This window comes from Pelecanus crispus, chromosome 7 (genome assembly GCF_030463565.1).
Source record: "Pelecanus crispus isolate bPelCri1 chromosome 7, bPelCri1.pri, whole genome shotgun sequence".
Lineage (NCBI taxonomy): Eukaryota > Metazoa > Chordata > Aves > Pelecaniformes > Pelecanidae > Pelecanus > Pelecanus crispus.
This window is the reverse complement of record NC_134649.1, coordinates 42584106-42605587: the sequence shown is the minus strand read 5'-3', so window position 1 is coordinate 42605587 and position 21482 is coordinate 42584106. Positions and strand designations below refer to the sequence as shown.

General features: G+C 39.4%; 1 protein-coding gene across 1 annotated transcript; it reads right to left on the bottom strand.

Moving 5' to 3' along the window:
• Positions 1 to 2072: 2072 nt before the first annotated feature.
• On the bottom strand, positions 2073 to 12310 carry CEP15 (centrosomal protein 15). The gene is made up of 5 exons (XM_075714396.1): positions 12270 to 12310; positions 10616 to 10697; positions 9764 to 9887; positions 4897 to 4971; positions 2073 to 2230 (listed from the first exon to the last, which is right to left on the bottom strand). The coding sequence occupies exons 2-5, from the start codon at positions 10666 to 10668 to the stop codon at positions 2087 to 2089; spliced, it is 396 nt and encodes a 131-aa protein (XP_075570511.1). The 5' UTR covers positions 10669 to 10697; positions 12270 to 12310; the 3' UTR covers positions 2073 to 2086.
• Between the last annotated feature and the right edge of the window lie 9172 nt (positions 12311 to 21482).

The window sequence follows — 21482 nt, the reverse complement described above, 5'->3', positions numbered from 1 at the left end:
AATCAGACTGAGCGCCACATTGCGATCTTACAGAAGAAAATATTACCAAGTTGTCTTTGTGACAGAACACCGAGTAGGTATAAAATTGCAACGGTCTCTATGCCAGGTTTTTTTTAAGCTCTCTGCTTGTAAGATGAAAGCCTAATTTGATATTTTTGTAGTTATATAACAGTTCTAATATTTTGTGACATTTTGTATTGTGACACTATAGATGAAATTGTCATCGGACTGACACCCTTTACTGTTTATTCCTTAATTACAACTGTTAACAACACTGCAGAGAAGCGTGCTAATCTGCCATCACATATTATGAAAACAACGTTATTGTTACAAACACCAACACCCACTCAACAGGATATTTCTAAGATGGCAGTTTCTGTAAAAACTTATCAGTTTAATGGACACTTCAATAGAAAAAGTTTTAAATGAACTCTTAATATTCCCGTTGAAAACATACAACAATTTCATACCGCAGCTGAAGTTTTGATTGTATTGTGGCAGTGATTCTTCTGCTAATTTAAATTCAGACAAAACTGAGTGCCTAATTTCACGGAGAACAGCATCTGCAGATGTTAGTTCTTAAAGACTACCCAGACTTCCTACAGTTTTCAGCTGGAAGTTAGTCCCCTAGTTCCGACTGGACCATAATCTCCCCACGAACAGCTAATCAGTGAATAACTTAACTATGTTTAATTAGCTAAATGAACACAAGCCTTTTAGTGCACAGATCCAAAGCAGTCAGGACCTTTATGAGAAATGTTGCTAAAAAGTACCTCAGTTTCAATAAAAGTCATTAAAACATCCCTACCATTAAAAAACCCTGTATCTCTATGTAGCATGGAGATGCATAGATTGCTAGTAGCCCAGCAAAATTTGTAATCATTACATTTTCATATCCTCAAATGCGGGCAGAAGTAAAATTTTTTTCTCCTACTTTCAGGTGGGGGGTGGAAGTATGTTGTTGTATATGAGATTAAAATTTAACAATATATTGACTTAAGGCCAGGTTCTTAATTTAAAAAAAAAAAAAAGATTTTTTTTTTCTAGGCCTCCTTTGCTTTAGGAAGGATTAAATTTCTGCAGGCCAAGTCACACACCTGGAAGGATCTTCCACTGAACTGTTACTTTAAAAAGCACTGCACTACAGCAGTGAAATTTTCATACCGAGTTCACTCACTGTACAATGAAAACTCACTGATACTGCACCTCTGTAGGAGGAAGCTGAGGAGCTGCTCAATGGCTGAAAATGAAAATATTATGTCCTCAACATGTATATGTATTTGGTTGTTTGACAGCCACTGCCAGCTACCTTTCAGTTTGCTGCTTTCAAACTTTTCATGCCTAAGCAAAACTTCTCACTTGTAGATGATGTCAACATAAAGAAAACAGCATTGAGAGCAGCCTAGAAGTAGCAAAAAACCCTAGAGATTTGTTTCCTTTTTCTTGTCTTCACCCACCCATTAGACAGGAAATACAAAGTAGGCAGCAGGTTGTTGGGAAAAGCAGCAGTGGTTACTGGAGTGAGGCGTAAAAGCAGTGAAAGTAGCAATGACAAAAATCAGGGAAAGCAAGATGCGGAAATTCAAGGTGTTCCTTCTACAACTGCTCTCATGAAGGTTTTTACACAGATTTCTGGTGCTAAACCAAGGCTACTCTGTCTGATGCAAACAGCGTGCCCTTCCTGTTAACGGTAAAGTCCTCCTTTCTCCCTCACCCACAGAGAGACATACAGCACAGATGACTGCAGTGAAGAAAGATAATGCATGGATCTGTCTTTACTTATCGCACTTATATGTAGAAGCAGAGGATTAAAAATAACCTAAAACTCTTCTCATACTGAAAAAGCAATTGCCTTGGTGGGTTTCTATACACCAGTGTTTCTCACTTTTGATCCTGAAATCCCCTTTGAGGATTGCTTCTCTACTACAGAATAAAAATAAAGAATGGTAAAGAACGCAACAATGGAAGCAAATTATCCAATATAGTTAATTTTCATTGAAATGATTTACATGATAATTTAATGGCATGCTATTCTGTTGCCTGATCTGGAAGCCATAAAGTACAAAACAAAATGAAACCAGAATGTTTATTTTTGTGAATCTTCTTCTGGGTAGCTTATGTTCTGTTTTGCTGTTTTCATTTTCTTAAAACCAATAGGAACTTCTGCTCTTCCTAAAAGAAACTGTTCCCACTTGGGAAGAGATTCTTTTACTGATGCCCAATAGAGAGTCTGAGAAAGATATAAGAAAAAATAAATTTCAAAATCTGTGTCAACCTGTTTAAAAACAATATAGATATGCAGTGCATTATTAAATCTTGCCTTATGAGTGAAGCAATTCAGAAAAGAACAACGTACTTGCACAAGAAATTTCAAATCTCTTGTATGATACAAAATACCAGCCTGGAAAGATTTCATTCTGCAGCATGAACTGTGAAGTGACTGAATGTGCCCTCTTGTGGTAAGCAACAGATAAGTTTAGACCCTCAGAGTACCTTTAATAAAATATTTTCCATGATAATAAACTTTTCCAAAAGCAGCTTTTATATTTAAGCACATATGTTAGTGGAATTCAATTTTGAAGTGGAAAAAAAATTGTTTAGTGTTATAAACAAAAAGTGCTATGTAAATTGGTTATCCTAGAAAAGTTTGCAGTAATATAGTTCAAAATATTCAAGTAAAATTTTAGACTGATGAAGTAATCGGTGCCGGTATCTGGATCACAAACGAAAAAAGAAAAAAGTGTATAGTTATCCTGCGGTCTAGGAAAACCACTATGGGTTATCTAACCCTTTCTCTGCGTTACCCTGTGCCACTGAGTAATAAATTTTTGTGTTGGTATCCTAAGGATAACTTTGTTGTTTTAGGATTTTGAAGAAAATTTTAAGTGCCATGTATCTATCATTTTTTACCACAAAATACTGTGATTGGAGAGCTGTGTTAAGCCAACACTATAAGCCATCCACCAATGTAAGTGTAAGTATTTTTAGACATTGACGTCCATTCAGAAAAAAGTAATTTTGTAGTAGAAAACATTTATGATACATATGTATTAAGCCTTTTTTTCTTTACTTAAGTATATAAAGTAGAAGAAGCGTAGCACAAAACTGAATATCTCCCTGCAGAGTATTAGATTCCTGGCTAATCATTTTGATCCTTATATGTAACTCAGATATAACTATGGCTCTTGCAGATTTACAAAAATATTTTCTTCAACAGATTTACTCAAAGAATCTTTTTTGACAAGCATATGTGCTGTCACACAAAACTACTCCGACTTAGCAAGCTGGGGATCCATTATAGCCATAACTTTCAAAGTATATTAATACAGACACATACATGGCTGAGTGAAATATGCTCAGAAGTGTTTTGGAACAAAGCACGCACAAGAATTTTGTACCATGAAAGAAAGTTTTCTTTTTCCACTATTTATAGCACTCTTCTTCAGAAGTATAAAAAAGGCTGAAATAGGATCTTCTCCTTCAAATAGTAACTCTGTTCTCTCTAAAATTCAACCGCTGCTGCAGAGTGTAAACATCTCTGCAGCCACAAGCAATTGCTCTGCATTCTCCAATTTGTGCAGACTTTGGTCTACATTCCGCAAGCAGCTTAACACCTAACACAGGACAGAGGGAGAAGCAGTCCAAAACTGATCCAAACAACTCTGGAGGTGCCTTGAAAGTCCTCTAGGAGTCTAAAGCTACTTCTGAACACAGTCAAAATAGGTTCGATATTAGTAGCTTGGCATCTTAGCATCATTCAAGATGTGCAGGTATCCAGGAAAATATGTACCCTTTTGCCTAAAATCCCTAACAACAACAACAAAAAATCACTGAATGGGCATACTCAGCGTGCATCCTGTCGCAGTGATAGGAGTAGGCTATTTACAAAATGCAATGACAGACAAAAACTTTTAACAGTAACCAGAAGTGATGCCTTTCATTTAAGTAATGGCCTAAGCATTAAAACACTTGCCCAGCAGGTGTGAAGCTAATGTACAATACACTTCTCTTCACAGGCTGACAGCGCTAAAATCTATACCTTTCCCCCCCTTTGACAGGACCCCAGCGCACAAACTACTGCGGGACACTCCATGCTACTATGCCTGTGGAAACTAAGCCACCATACAGCAAAGAACCCCCAAACCATTGGTACAAGAAACACACGTGGGAATCTGACTTGGTGGCCTTGTGGTTAAGGTATTTAGTTTGCATCAGGAAGATGCTCCAATTCCTGTTCCCGGGACTGTTTCTGTCCTCATCATTCATTCATCACTGCATAATACTGATAAAACAGTCTTGAGACTAGGGAACTGAACTTGTTACATTGTATCAGGATAATATTTAGTTCTCAGTAACTAGCTGTTCAAAATCTTAATCTTTAAATAATGTTTCAGGGACTACAGGTAGAAAAGTAAAAATCGAGTGTTCCTGCTGTAGCAATGTTTTTCATAAGCTTCCATACAACCATAAGATAACTCTGAGAAGTGAAAATTTCTCTGTTCATGCTGATAAACTGTTGACCCTGAAATGTAAAAATGACAATCTGTGGCAAACTGAAAATGGGATGACCATATAAAACAAACTAAATAGCTCTGACATAATAAACACAGTAATCTTCTGATATTCACAACATTCATTTTTTATATTTGACTTCGTTTTTAAATAGAAGTTCGTATAGATCTGAAAGCTGCTAAATATTTCCACTAGAATGCTCCGGAATCTAGGGACCTTGCCCCAGAATTTAGGTTCAGCTTGCTACACAGTACACAGGCCTTTGGCTATACCAGTCAGTGGATTTTAAAATCAATTATTTTCACTTTAAGAACATGCTTCAGGGGGGGAAAAAGCAAAATATTTGGTAAACAGCAAATGAAAAGACAGAGTTCTAGGACTTACTTCTAACTTAACAGTATCAGGATGTGGAAGTAAACAGACTCTTTCTTGCAGCTTTTTTTCTGCTGCTTCTATATCCTAAAACACAGGCAAAGTACATTTTAAAAACAAACACTGGGAATATTAAAAGGAAAATGCATGCTCACATATAGACATTTAATCAAATGAACTCATTACAGCTAAACAGCATTCAAATAATAACACTGAAGTTCAAATCTTTCTGTTTAGTCATTCTGAAATCCAACTTGTACTAGTAAGACTAACATCCTACAGTTTCTAAATATGTTTGCCGTACCTTTTTGACACAAGAATAAATTTCATTACCACATAAGACTGTTCCTGCAAAACACCATTATTCTTTCTGGACACCAGTGTAAATTACAGTTAAATTCTGTTCTATAAAACTTAAGAAAATAGAGGAGAACAGAATGGTTTTCTCTGTGCTGCATGAAGACTGAAGTATGTATTCTAGCTACTGTAACTGTAAAGTAACTAGGCAAATTATGTGCAAGATCTTTACTCCTCAAGACAAAGATGACTTGCTAATATGCATGCATAACATGTGCACAAAAATGTAGAGCTGCAGCAAGCTGTTCACCAGACAAACTTGGATGACAATGCACCTCACATAGCTTTCTTACAAAAAAAAAAAAAAAAAAAAAAAAAAAAAATCAGTATTTGGGTTTCTGCTTGTCCAGTGGATGCGTGCTGGATTCACAAAGGCCTAAATAAATTTTTAAAAAAAGAAACAACCCAAAAACAACAGCAACAAACAAATCAAAACATCCCCCCAAACTAAACGCCCTCCCCCTCTAAAGTTCTGACCCATTCTTGTGGGCTTAGTTCCATACCCAAACATTGAAGAGATTGAGTGGTGGGCAGATGAAGAGAGACAGAAAGGGACGTGGGAGTGGGGTGTGAAGAAGCCAAAGCTGAACAGAGTGGAGGGGGAAAGAAAGTATAGCAGATGGCAGAGTTGGGAGCAGAGAGCGGGTGTGAAGAGTACAACAGAAAAACTAAATGAGAGAGGAAATTCCCCAAAGGGACTTCCCAAATATTCACCACCACTGCCGCTGAAAAGAAGAGTGAGATTCTGGAGGAGCATATCCACAAGAGAGACCAAACATGATTACTCGTATTGAATAATAGCCAATCTGAATACATCAATAAGTAAACAGTGCTCGACTCTAGTTTAGTTTGGAAAATATGACTCAAATTCAGTAGAGAATGATTAATAAAAGCAAAAACCAGCCTTACTGTTAGCTGAAGTTCAACTTAGTGATACAGATACACTCAGTTCATTCAGTTTACAGTGTTCATCTTATTCCTTTTACAGCATGACTGTATTCTCTTGTACATAAGTACAAACCAAATCCAAGCAAAACTGTTCTCCCTTTTCTATAGCAAAGCATAGAAAAGCTTTCCATACCCTTGTAGGAAGCTAAAAGATGTCTGAGAAAGAGCAAACTAAGTCTCAGATTTAACCAAATCCTCAGAAGTAGCAAGTGGCTGCCCCTTTTCAGGTGAGAAAACACTAACAGGAGAAACATGTAAGGGGGGAATATGGGCAAAGATGGAAGCCACTTGAAGTCACAATGTCAAAATAACAGAGGACGATACAGACTTAACTAACCTAAGAAAGGAATTTCTCTGTTGCGTGTACTTAGAACAGATACACCACAAATTGCAGCAAATGAAGCTCATATCAGTGTGGCTCAGACCAAGTCTTGAGAAGTTACCACCATAGTGAAAAGAAGGATCAATCAGTAATGCTCACTTCATATTCTTCCACAGGATTTTCCTCCTTTCTGATTCCTTCTTCCTAATTCCTGTAGGAATTTTCACAGGAAGGAAGAATACCAATCAAGATCATTATTTCTTTATATACTCAGCTAAGTCATTGGAATGTTTACAGTGGTGGGAAATGAGAGTCTTTCGGGCAAGAAAGGAGACAGCAGTTGTGCATATATGTTTAGTAGAGAAGGTCACTTTGGCATAGCCTAGATTTTGGATGTGTCTTTTCGTTGCTCATTCTAGTTTGTATGTTGTGCAGTCTATTGTCATTCAGAATACTGATTTAATGACAGACAGTGAAAGAAATTTTTGCTGGAAGGTGTAGTATGCATTAGAAAATAACTGGAACTACTGAAAGATTAGATGGCACTTCTTGTGCATCTGTACCATTGGTAAGCTTCGTAGGAAGAAGAAATCCCCATCATCAACATAAAAATAAATACGTCAGCAGTGTAAACTTCTTTGGAAAAAACCAGCAAATCTAATATGTCACAGTACTGAAAAAAGAGAGCATCTTACAACGCTTCCCCTAAAACCACAAGGACTGGAACAAAAACAATTCAAGACCCTTCCCCAGAGGTAAAATGGAATGCATGACACATGCATCACTTTTAGGGGACCAAATTCAGCTGTCACTTATATTGATATCAGTCTGGCAGAATCCCACTTAAATAATTCTAGAATTACATGCCTGTGAAGGAAAGCCAATTTGGTCTAAATTACCTTCCCAATGGTATAGCATATTCTTTATTTTCTATTTCATGTTATAAGCTGTTGCACAGTCATACATATTTCTAAAGACAAGAAATATTACTAACAAACAAATGTCATAAATTAGATTATAAATACTAGTCTAATTTCTGCTTTTATTACAACAACATTATATAAGTACCAAGTAACACAGATTTCCCTAATCTGCAAGCCTCCCTCCAAAGACATCAAGGAAAATACTATGATAATTATGTTAAAATGCTGAACAAGTGCTTATAATGTTAAAATTTCAATTAAAACAAAATGTTTAGTTCCTTGCTTCCTACTGATTTGTAAATAAACTAATTTTGAAATGCTTTCCTGTGCATAAATATCAACTAGCACAGAGAAAGAAAAATGTCTTTTGCTATGATCACATACTGAAAACAACTGATTTTGCTTACACGCAGAAAAACAGAAATGCAAATAAAAAAATAACACTTCATCATGTCCATGTATTTTTGAGTAGGCCAAATCAACAACTCTCCACATGGTAACTGTGAAATGTACAGTGCCTGGTATCAGGAACAATATTCTGAAGCTGGCACATTAATCAGTCTTGTTTTCAAGCTTCTCATATATTATTCTGCATAGATTTTTTTTTTTCCTGTTTTCTTCTGTTATCAGAAAGCATCTGCAGGAGCGCATGCCTGTTAAAGCTAGTATAAAATTAATAGATTTAAACTGATTTATGCTATTTATCCTGCAACAGAATTTGTTTTGATACATATGTTTTTGCTTTTTTTCCCCGTACAAACACCAACATTTTTGACACTTGAAAGGAACAATTTCGAGGATGTGACAGAAGATGGCAAATATCTGTTTAACTGCAAAAATATTTACACTCTGTATATGTCTGAGCTATTGTTAACATTTTCAATACAACAAGCTTTCAGCATGCAGAAATATACCCTGCATTTACTACATTCACCTGTATAGGTTAACTGAGAACACATTTATGAAATACAAATAACATATAAAAAATGTATTTATGAAATAAAAATCTATTATAAAATGCATATGGAAAATGGGAGTCATAATGGCTGAAATTACTAAATCAATGGAGCCCGAACTATGGAAAAACTAATAAATAAACCATCCACCTCTCCCCAGCCTCCCCCTGAAGCACCTACACTTGTCTATATCCACTACAGCGGTATTTGATTGCCCCAGCCCAGAATGCACCAGTTTATCAGAGTCCAAGTTGAAAAATCTTGCTTGCCACGGAACAGTGAAGAAGGCATCCCTGATTAACTATTCTGCCTTGTCTGCCACTCCCTAAAATATAGCTGCCATTTAAATACAAAGAGGGCCTGCAATAGAATTATACCCACCCAAAATGCGAACATTTAAAATCTTGACCAGGCTCTGCATGAAGAAACAAAAAACTTTTGGTGACACGAATTAATCTTGTAATTTTCTAGAGTAAAACTTATTATTTCAGTAAACACAATACATGCAATATGGACCCTTAATAAGTAAGGGTTTAAAGAAAATGCACAAGAGGTATGGTTTTCTGCTGTTTCCTGAACAACAGACAAACATTTTTCAAATGCATGCTCATGTCAGTGGTCAAGTGCAATCTCTTCAAATTCAGATGCCTAAGCTAGGGGTTCCAGAAGAGGTTTTAGCATTCCAGTCCCTCCCATCAAACCTAGATCTTTTTAATTGCCCATTCTCAAACGCCTGCTGAATTTACCTAGGAAACACAAATCTTACCTAAATATGACATATGACAACAAGTACGTAGAACAGCTATTAACATCATTAACAGTATCACCACTAGGAAGAGACAGAAATACCAAACACTGCTCTTACAGACTTGCAAGTAACATTCTTGAAGTCATTCACCTCTTTAAAGAAAAACATTAAACTGAGAACTTCTTCCACAACTCCACACAACCACAGTGAGAGAATATTTCTTACCCTGGACTAAAAGCATTACAGGCTGGTCAGCCCCTATTTCCAAACATACCCCCATATCTTGAACCAAAGTGTAAAGGTGCAGTGAGTCTTGTCAGACTAAGTTCTCTTAGGCAAGCATGTAATAGCATGTGTTGCATCTCTACATGTACTTAAAAAAAATAGTAGCAGCTGCCACCACGAGGCTCATATAAGAAGGGCATGGGAAATAGGTAGTGATGCCATCAGATAATAAGGACTTGTCATTTAATACTTTTGGTCAAGTTCCAGAAAAGGGAACTGTATACAGGAGAATTCAAACGATAACTACAGAGCAAACACTTTTTTTTTTTTTTTTTTTAAATTCTCTAAGCTACATAACCATGACATTTCAATGCGGCTCCTGGTAGTTGCAGAAACTTACATTTAAAAGTGCTGCATTCCTTTTATGAGCTGCATCAGCTGCTTGAGTTTGCCATGTCTTTTTAGTCTTTTTGTCTCCTAGATAAGTCTCCATCTGCTGTAGCAGCTCTGATCTCTGAGACAGTCTACAAAGGAAAACATTTTGCTAAGTGGGTAGAACATTTTGCTCAGGAGCTAGAAAATAACCTTTTTACCTTACCCAGTTTTCTCAAAACTATGGGGCTAATTAAGCCGGCTGTAGGGTGGGTGTGCTGGGGGAGGGAAAAGGTACAGGCAGACACCACCTGCTGTGCTTGTATGAAGCTATAATGTTGCAACCAGCAGTCCTCATATGCTAAGGTGCTTAGAAGCACTGAGTCTCCCAGAACAGGAAAGACAAGGGTGGGTTGGGGTGACTCGATCAGTACTACTCTTGCTCATTGGCAAGTACTAGTTGTTAAAAGAAAAGCAGATTTTTCTGAATCATTACTGTATTTGCTTCACAATCTGAGTTTACAGGGCAACAAAGAAGCAATTCTATAATTGAGGCATAGAGTGAGAGAATCCAATTACCTTCCCCAAATAGGAATTTAACAGTGACAGGAGGTTAACAATAGAGATCTTAAACGAGTACCACCATTGGAAGTAAAAAAACCTCATCAACCTGAATATGGCAATCAAGGATGCTAATTCCAATAGTTCATGAAGGAAGAGTGCCACCTCCTGGAACACCAACCCCTTGTTGAAATACCACTGCTCTGTACAGAGCTCAGATTCACTGTTCACAGGACGGTCGTGTGCAGTGAGGGAGGTCCTGCAAGACCACAACACACACTGCTGTGAGGCAGCCCACAGCGCTGAAACGATTACTTACATCTCTTCATGTCTTCTAGCAAGGTGAACCTCCTGAGCCAAATAGGATGACATTTTCAGCTGTTTCCCCCAGTTTTGTCACTCTATTAAAGGAAAACCAAGTGAAATTAAAATCTTCCAAAGACATATATGAACATACACTTTTCAGTATTAAACAAATCCCTGTTAAAAAGTTGCACGCATGGTACTTGTATATCAGCTAGCTACACAAAGCCTGCTTATAAATTTGAATATCCACAAGACGCTGTTACATTATGCTTTGAATACATGCACTCTACTAATGTTCACAATATGTTTTAGGAAAATCCTACTGTATTCTAATAATTTATGAGAGAAATAAAATTTGACTTTCAAGTTTCAGATTTAGTGTTTTCTCAAGTTTGTGATGCTTACAACCCCACACGCAAAAATACGCGTTTGCATAATTTGTGTATTACTGTTTATGTTAGTGATTTCTGGCTTTTGTCATGTTACTCTGAACACTAAGTTACACTCGTAAACATTTATAACTACCTCTCACAGATACGGTCCCCTGTTCATAGCAATCTATGTTTAAGTAGAGGCATGATTAAATAACTTAAGCTACTAAACCAATTTTTCAAGCACTCAAAAATTAAACTAAGTAAAAACTTCTTGAGCTCAGCTTTTCAGTATTGTAATACAGCACATGACAGAATACACAGCTTAAATTGTTTACATCTTACCGAATTTTTTTTGAGATATGAAGATCAACTGCCTGCTGCATGCAAATCAAGAACCTACAGCACTTTTCAGAAGGCCGAAAGTGTTCCAGTCTAGTATTTTTTCACAAGAGGTGGCTGCATTGTTGTCACATTAAGTAAAGTTCAAGAAAATAAAAAGAACCGATCACGTTCACAGCGTTGAAGTGTGGGAGAACTAAGCGCTCTCACCAACATTAGGAAAGGCCTCCTCTGTGTCAAGAGATTCACACATAACTTTGACGCAAGTTGTTTACATGTGTACTCTTTAACTTCAGCAGAGGCCATTTTCTAGGGATGCGCGTTTCACCACGCTCTGAAAAATACCTCCGTGCAACTGGCCTATCGCTAACGCTTCCCCTTCGTCTCGTAAGGGGCACAAGCCCTCTGCGCTCCTTCCCTCGGCCGGGCAACTGCATGCAGTTGGCGAGACCAGGCGAGACCTCCGCTCACCAGGCAACGCCTTTACTGGCAACGGGAGAACCTGAAGCACGGGGAGGGCAAACGCCCGCCCTTCGTTTCCTGAGGGCAGCCCCGCCTGCCAGCAGCGGCGACAAACAGCCCCCGCCCGCAGCGCCACGGGGCCAGCGCCCCACACGCGGCTGCCCGGGGCGGCTGCCAAGGCGTGAGGCCAGGCGGGCTGGGCCGCCGCACGCAGCCCCCCGCGCAGCCCCTGCCCCCTCAGCAGCCCCTGGAGGCAGCCGGGGCCGGGGGCATGGCCGGGCGCTGGGCCTGAGGCCGCCCCGCCACAGGCGGGAGAACGGCGGCCACGGCGGCGCGCGCCAAGGGGCACGCAGAAGCCGCCCTTAGCCCTACCATTGGGAAAAGGGGGGGGGGGGAGGGATCTACGACCCCGTCGGAATGTACCATTCTGTAGGACTGAGGGAGAATAAGGCGGGAAAATAAAAAATAAATAAATACGCAGACCTAGTTTACCTTCAGCCCCGCCGGCTTCGAAAAGGAAAGCAACCACCCACCATGGTCCCCACGACGCCTTAACCTTCCCCCCCCCTCCGCTGCCATGGAGACGGCCGGAAAGGTGGAGCCTAGCCGTAGGCGCTGATTGGCCCCGTCACTCCCCGGTAGGCGGAATCAGGCGAGGTCGGGATCCGCCTTCGCCACTGGGATTGGAGGAGCGGGAGGCCGCAGGGCCCAATCGTTGCCGGCGGGCGGTCTCGCGTAGGGACCGTTACGGCTGAGGGGCGGCGCCGCCGGCGGCTGTGGCGGGCGGCGGCTCCTCAGGCAGCGTACGAGCTGAAATCCATCGCTTGGGCCACCCCTCTGCCCCACGCACACGCACGCCAGATTTGGCCATAGCTTGGACACTTTGGGCTCTGCAGCCCGCATACACCGAGGGAGAGCGAACCGGCTCTAGTGACGGCGAGTTGTTGCTGAGGGTTAGCGTAGCCTGTTCTCGCTCCTGCCAGGGCCCGCTCGTCCCGGCGCCATCATGTTCTCTAGTGAGGTAGACTTAAGGTTGAAGCCAATTGTTCCTGTTCTGCACAAGGCACAGCATTACATTTTTGGCAGGGGAAGTGTGCTGGGAATGCCAGCCAGATTCTCCGTGTGCATTTCCAAACCCTGTGGTGTGATCTCTCTATATTTGAGAGCAGAATTTCTTCCAGGCCTCAGAGCTGAAGAGTTTCTGAGGCTGACTCAAGTCCTTTATATTAAAATTTTTGTCAAAATGTACTTTTAAAAAAAGACACAATTACTCGACTTTTTTTGGTGAATGTTTTGTTCTTTGCAGAAAACATAAACCAAAGAATTCTAAGCCAAATACAGCCGAAAGTTCATTTTTCTTCATTTTCTTCGCTGTTGCCTGATAGCTTTGTGCACATTTGCAGCCGCAGGTGATTTCTAAAAGCAGCTCCTAAAGAGCTGCTTCCCTGTTTCCTTTCTAAACGTTCTCTGATCCTAGTGTTCTAAGATGCCTCATCACGAGCCTTTCTTACTGCTGATCAGAAGTTTTTTCTTGTGATTCTTCAGCTCTTTATCTTTTCAATTTTTTCTTGTATTTCTGCAACAAACTCATTAATTCACTTTATGACATATAATTAAGTAGAAATTCTTTAACGTACTGTCAACTTACGCCTGTTTATTGCAGCAGTCAGGATAAATAGTACTTAATTTTTTTTACTGTTGTGATTTAAAGACAAGACTTCCCAATAAATGATATGGAGAAATAGGAGCCTCTCCTCATTTCTAATGGTGTGAAAAACTAATGGTTACGATCTCACTAAATTTAACGGAAAGCCTAAGTGTTTTGCATATTCTACTTTGAGCTACACCAGTTCTCTGTAATGGCGGTGATCTTTCTTTCCAGTAGCATTTAATGAATTTCAGAAAGAATAGAGACAAATTGAAGTTTGGTTTACATAAGCCATTATATATGCCATTTGTGGAGAGAATGCAAAGAGCATTTTAGTTAAGCTACAGATACTATCAAGTGTTCAGTCTTGCGGAAACAGAGACAGGATGGAAACCATAATTTCTTAATGACTGCTTTATGTGACAGTGGATGAAACACTCCGTAAGTTCATAGCTAATGAGGTATAAACTCTGCATTTAGTTTTTCAGTATTAATGTTCTTTTTTCATTAGAAGAGCAACCTAACCTACATCAGTTCCCAACTTGTCAAGAATATAAGCTTTAAACTTACTTTTAAAAAAAGAACACTGCTAGTACAGCCAGAAACCCCCAGCAGCAGGCTGGTTTGAATAGGTGGTTCCTTGGATCTGTGGAGCGCCCACAATGAAGTCGGCGAGGGTCATTGCAGAAACAGGGCTTTATAGATAGGAGTCACTGACATGGGGAAAGGCATTCTGTTGCATATCTTAATACACTGGCATCTAATTGTAGCGTGATCTATAGATTGTTATGTCATCCATCTCCTCACCCCCCCCCAGTTTCCGGTTATACTGTGCATCTTACAGAAAAAAGTATTTCAAAGTTTTTATATGTGTGTGTCTTCTTTAAATACTTCTATCATTGTGTGAATTTACTGTTGGATCGCTGGTATAAAAATTTGAAAAACTGTATTTACTGTCCAATTGTGCTAATATGACGGAGGGTATGCTTTAACAGCAGACTAGTCTCTCTCTTGCTCGGGCGCAGTCTGCAGGAGAAGTGTTACGCATGAGATCGTGTACGCTGTGAGTGCCTAAATACGGATTAAGGACTTGCTGTTAGCACCGAAATGTGGGCATTGTAACCCGAGGTATTTCTTAACCCTGCAATTTGGTTTTAGTCTGAAAATTTAGGAGAAAAGGGTTTTCTGAGCGAAATTGGTGAATTGTAACACTAGGTGGCACTTAAACACAGCTAACAAAGACTTTTAAGTCTTGCAACACACAAAACCAGTCCAACACATTCTGTTCTAACATGCAGTTAATTATATCCTCAAAATGATGTCTTGGATTGATACTACTAAACAAACATGTATAAAATGTAATTACAGGCAAGTGAAATAAATACTGTAGGCTTATAATTGCGAGATATGTTTTTTTCTTGTAATATGCTACACACCTGTGCATAGTTTATATAGCTAGTATTTTATTTTGTCATTTTTACTAACATTTAGAATGGCGCGATTTAGCTTTATGTGCTTTTATTTACTGGTACCAATTTTTGCCATATGTCAGTTTTTAAAAAATTGAATGTTTTTATCTTCTGGGATTTTAAACCAGCAGTATTTCAAAGGGAAAACAATAATAAGGGATTTTTTTATATGAAAACACTTCAAAACTTTTTTTAAAATGCATATATTTTATTTTTTTTGTAATTGCTTTGCTTTCCTCTTCTTTCTTTACTTGCCTTTTGGAGCCTCACCCCTATTGCTACGGTAGCTTGGTATCCACTTGGAGGTCCAAAGTCTATCTGCTCATAAACATTTCTTAAGCGATACCATTGGTAAAATATACCAGGCCTACAGGACGGTCTAAGAGCCGTGAAATCCCATCAGAGCAGCTTTTGGCCATCACCTTGGGTTCTGACAGGTTTTCCTGTCAACTGCAGAAGTGGTCGGTGGCATTTTGATCAACTGCACAAGCCCTGTGCGAAGCTGCTGTAAGTTACAAGCTAAAAAGGCGAAGGCGTGCAAGGAAGTGTCCTCCCAGCACGGGAGTGAGCTAATAAAGCATCACACCTAGAAAGTGTAAAAATGGGCTTCTAGTTCCTTTGTCCCCTCACATTCCAATATTCAGGGAGTTGCTCTCAACCTTACTGTTGGCAGGTCCCATACCATTCTCTGTTCAGGGTTACAAATAGTTGTCTTCTCTGTGGTAGTAAGAGTAGAGCTAAGATGAAGCTCCTAAATGGTAGGACAACCCAACACCATGTTCCTGTATTTGCATTTTGTTATTTGGCAGCTAAAGTTGTGTATTCAGTGTGGGAAAGACTGGTACACGTGTGGAAGTCACACTTTGTTGAAAGAAAATTGCCGATGCATGACTGTACGCTTAGACAAACTAACGTGAACAGTCTGTGCGTGCTTGTTGGAATTGCCCCCAGACATCAGGAGACCTGTTTCAGGTGAACTAGGACCCAAACAACAGACCAGGATGGGCTGAGCACCCATCAGCCGGTGCAAAAACAGTTGTCCAAACTGGAGACAGTTGGGTCACGTTCAGGAGACGAGTTGGAAGACCTGTGGGAAGAGGAAGAACCGACAGCTGTGAGGGTGAGGGCACAGAGGGGTGGAACTCCCCCTGGTTTGTGTGCCTGTGAAAGCGTGGTATAAAACTGTGGATCAGGCCAGGCCAAACTGTCTGATGTCAAAGAAAAATATAATGGTTGTGGCAGAAGGACACGAGGAAGAGAATTTTTTCTTTATGCTTCAAGTAGAGATAAAAACCTGGTAAATAGGACAAAGCTAAGAAAATCAGTATTCAGCTGCAAATTATTTGATTTTTTTTTTCCCCCCTGCTTTTGAGAAAGATCCTTTTCGGTTCTGGAACAGTCTTTCCAGGCAGTAGTAGTAGATACAGCTGTGAAATGTAAACTAGCCTAGACAATGCTTGAGACAGTTTACTGGTACACCCATGCAGTATCGTCAAGGGGATGCATGCCCTAACAGGTGCTTTCCATCAGTAGTTTCTACGGCATAGCTACTTCTTTTTGAAGAATGCAAGAAAATAGTTTGGCCCTTGAGTAATAACATTAAGCCTTTTCTTAAACCCAAAAACCTACAGGCCTCGACCGACTTGAACAGAAGTACAGGTAGTAGAATGTTTTACAAGTAATTATAAAAAACTATTTACAGTAATTAGCTTGAATCTAATTGCTTCTCAGCGTGTTAGGATAGTAAATTACAGCTTTATTTCAAACAACTCCTGTTGTCTGTTTTCCCTAAACTGAATGCAGGAAACCCAACAAAAACAAACACTTGGAGAACCACCATTCTCAGTTCCTGTTTGAAGTATGCCGAATGGGGATACTTAGCTTTGATCTTACAAGCAGCACTTCACTTACCTGTGTAGGCTACAGCTTTCTTCCCTTGCACACTGCGAACGTGCTCCTCCTGAGAGCGACAAGAGGATGCATGTGAACAAGAGGGACAGAAATACACCTTTTGGCTCTTAAGTGAGAGAGTCACATCAGATGATTTATACATGAGAAGGCCGGTTTTCCTAGGCTGCCTCCCTAATCAGTGCGGAGAGACAAGCTCTCCTTGGCAGTGATGCAGAGCACGAGGCTGAGCGTTTGGAGTCGCTCTGAAGGACCAGAGGTATCCTTCTCTACGGCCTATATGGGGAGCTTTGAGAAACTGGCTGCCCCAGATTGGTGCCTGTAATTACGTACCTGGCCAGTGCCTGATCACCTGCTTCAAAACCAACCTCAGCTTATGTCTATCACACCTTAGTGGAGGTTCACTGGACTTCCTCGAGGCTGGTCTTGCCAGCTACGCCAACAGAAAGCAAGTCAGCTTTGGCCTGATTTGAGGTTCCTACTTGAAACCGTAGCAAGTTTACTGAGGAGCAAGTCGGTGCCTGCTGATGTTCATGTGAATCCAGTCACATGCAGGCACTGCTGGTTCTTTAAACAGTCTTCCGACTGCTTTCCCACACCGCTTTGAACGGACTGGACTATTTAACTTTGTGTCCAGTTTTGCTCTGGGATGGTGATAGACACCATCTTCAGTTTTAGTCCGTTCGCACTGGGTGTACAAATCAGCCTGTAACTTTTATCCACTGTAAGTAATGCTATTGCCATCTGGTCTTACATTAAAATTGTCTTATTCTGTAATGATGATACATCTACAGAAGCAAAAAGTACTTTGAATTTTAATATATGCATTTATGTGACTGTCAAGATGCCTGATATTAATAGCTTGACTTTTACTGTAAGCAGAGGTAGAAGAAATAACACCACCTTCACAGTTCTGGCACAGTTTCCTTATGAGCTGAATTCTCAGACCATAGTTTGTGTCTCTGGTTTTTGCCATACAAACCTGAGCAGGAGTGTTCTATTTTTTTCTATTTTTTTTTTATTTCAGTTTAGATTTTGAATGCTTTTATTATGAGTTTCTTCAATCCCTGAGAGAAATTAGAGACGACAATGCTTCTCTTATTGCATAACACCAACATTTATTGACAATAAAAAGAACTGAACTTGCACAAGAAGCCAGTTTCTAATAAACCCTTTTACTAGGTTGTTGTTATGAATGTTGAGCTTTCCATTTTTTACAAAAAACCCACTCTTTTTAAAGAAAGGTCAGTCAATCTTTTTAGAAAGATTTAATAAATGACTTTTCCCCTTTACCAAATTTAGTCTTTTGTTGAATTGTTTCAGTTCCTTTTAAAGCTTCACAAAAATGTACCTTCTATTATATTTCTTCTAATAGGTTTCTCAGCCTTATAACTGTAATAAATTTGTCAGTCTAGCTTCACTGAACACCGGACTTGAAAATCCTACCACAACAGATTATAACTATAACCATTTCTAAACCCTTTCAAGAAGTTTTACCCTTTCTTTCAACACATTTTATGTACTCAGCAATTCAGTGAAAATAACCTTTCAGAGTCATTCTTTAAACTCTCTTTCTTGGTGATAGCACAGTCGAGTCATTTGATCAGTCAGTCAGAAAACCCAAGTTCTGTTCCCATCTCTGCCAGGGTGGATTCATAGTCTGAACCAACTCGCTTAAAGCCAATGTTTTCTTAAGTGTTCATTTAGAGGAAATGACCAACTTGACCCATATAGGGCCTGATTTTCAGAGCAGCTGAGTGCTCAGAACTGCAATTTAAATCATTTTGAGTGGTGCCCTTAGCACTGCTAAAAAAAAAAAAAAAAGTCTAATGGCATCTTGTTAGGTAACCAGAAATGAAGACCCTCAGAAGTAGCTTTTATAGCAGCTTTTAAAAGATATACAAATATGGTTTTTTGCCTAATCTCTTCCCCCTATTTTGCTTCTATGAAATTTGGTGGATTTGGAGGGTTTTTTTTGTTTGGTGGTTTGTTTTTTTTTTTAGGCAAGAAGTTACATTTTTTTTAGAAACACAAAATACTGTTTTGATAAATAGTTCTCTTCAGGACACATTTTAAAGTTTGAATGAATGAATGTACACAGAATGTAACAAAACCCTTAGAACATTAATAACCATACTAAAAGCAGAGAAGCAAGCAGCATGATCACATAAATCTAAGAAAAGCAAACAGAATCGAAATATCTCAAGCCCTGTGTCATAAAATGAATCAACTTTGCTTTATAACACTATGTAAAGAATAAATAGCAATGCATCATATTTGCTTTGTATGGATGAATGGGAAACAGAGGCAAGGGTTATCTAAGTAATATAAAAGCGTAATTAATGACTACTTCCAAGGGACACAAATAATCTGTACTAATCCTAAATTACAGCACATACTCCATCCTTCAATTTAAACCCCCATCTCAGGTTTACCCATAATCAGCAAATGGAGGAAAAGATGGACTACCTCACCCCTCTTTCCTTTTGAGAGAATTGTCCAGCTGAGCTCCTTGCAAGCCCGTCGTGGGTCGTTCTACTTATTTGACCAGCTGTGATGGTTATGGTGTGTTTCTGGTCACCGGAGTTTGAGAGAAATGAAGAGGTATATAAAAAGCTTTTAGGATGATCAAGATAGTGGAGTGAGATTGTTTTGTGAGAAGATTTTAAAATGTTTGGCTTATTTATCAAAACAAAAGCAGGAAGAGTATCTGATTGTTTTCTACTAATATGCAGGTAGTGTTAACATCAGAGAAAAAAAGCTTTTTTTAGCAAAAAGATAGAGCTAGCAGAAGGACAAATGGATGTAATGAATAAACCTTCTCTTGAACAGAGGCATTTGAGGAAAGCTCTTAAGCGTCAGACAAGTGAACTTCTGGGACAGGCTTCCAGACAGAATAGAGGGGGAGGGAGAGCAAGAAAATGGATTCATTTTAACACAGACCTTCATCAGATTGTGACTGGGAGTCTGAGACGCAGTTTTCTGCATGACCTTCAGAGGGAAGCCTGACTTGCAGAGCCTTTCCGATGGCAAGTCTTTTGTAGCAGCCGTGTTCTGCTGAGCAGTGCTGGTGAAATTCCAGAGTCACATCACCAGCATCAATATTGTAATCAGCTGCTAGTCGTCTTTGTGGGAAAACTTGGAAATTAAAGCTCCAAGTCACCTGCTGCTCTGTGCCTCTGGCTATGAATACTATTGCAGAGGGAAAATCGGCAATAAACCATGTAATGCAGAACTTCTGCAGTCTGCTTGGCTTCGCCTGCCAAGCCAGCCTGCTTGCAGTTGACACCAATGCTATGTAGGTGTGTGGAGTATTGCCGCACCATTCCGGCATTGGAAGGAGAATGTTTTTAACAAAATATCTCCGTGTAGTGAAGATCTTTCTGTCTGCGTAGGCTTCCTAATGTAAACTGCTATTTGCTGTGATCTCACTGTGAGCTTTATATTACAAAGTCCTACATGACATAATTTGTAGTTAGCTGTTTGTCTGAACCTATTTCATAGCCTAAGGCACAGAAAGGCAGGTGAATTTAAATTTTAGCTTTCAAGTTACTTTTCAAATGCTGTCAGTTTAAAATATTAAAATAACAGCAAGTTCTAACCACATTCTCAGATTTTCTTGCCCAATTGACTGTCTTTGCCTTTACTGAACAGGGGTCTATTTGTGATCAGAGTTATGGACAGCCCTGTAGAGTCCGGGCTTTAAAATAACTGGGTAAAAATGTCAGTGCTGCCATTGACGTGAAGAGGGTCAATGCTTGGTTTTCTGTCATTTCCTTTTCAGCTTAGCAATAATGTAGCAAAGGAAATTTTCTTTGGAAAGATGAAGCAGTAAGTTCAGTAAGTAATCTGAGAAAATAAATACATTCCAAGGAATGAGAAAATTACTTTCCTTAGGGAGTAGCATTTATTTTCTTCATTAAACCATATCACGGAAGGATATCGATTGATGGTTAGCTCTTCACTTTCTGAAAATGGACATGACTGGCAAAAGCTGTAGAGTTACAGGAGTTTATATCAATTTTCTTAAAGAGCATTTTTTTGTAATTCAATGAGGCTTATGCAGTCATGCTCTCTGTGTGTACACAGCTGTGCATGCATGTATGGACACATCTTTCACATCTCTTTTTTCAGTAATTTTTGAAGTTGACCAGTTGCAGCCAAATTCAACACCAAGGTTACTAGTCCCAAAGACATTGCCGTTCTAAAAGTTTTGTGAAAATAAATGGCTATTCAGAGAAAAAGAAAGGCCTTAAGGAGAGCTTACCACTTGCTAGATGTCAGAGGGTACATGTAGGATTTTTTCCTACCAACTCAAATCTGTAGGAAACCGGGCTCCTTGGTTCTGTTATTCATAGAGCTGCTTATCTACTTACAGTTTTTCTGTATTTAAAGCAAGTGAAATGAAACCAGTTTACATAAGCAATCAAACGAGCTGTTGCTAAACTATGGACTGCTGTATAAATCAAGCCGTTAGCGAGATGCCCTAAATTTCCTCTCTGGAAATGGCTCTCTGTAATTGGCTAATCTCTCAAAATAATTTGTGATACCTTTTTACACATTGTGCCAACTGGAATAATCAAACAGGACTGATTAAAATTATGCTTCCCCAGTTCTATTTAAAAAACGTGGTTCATAACTTTTATATACTTTGAATTGTCTTAGACTGTTACAGACGCT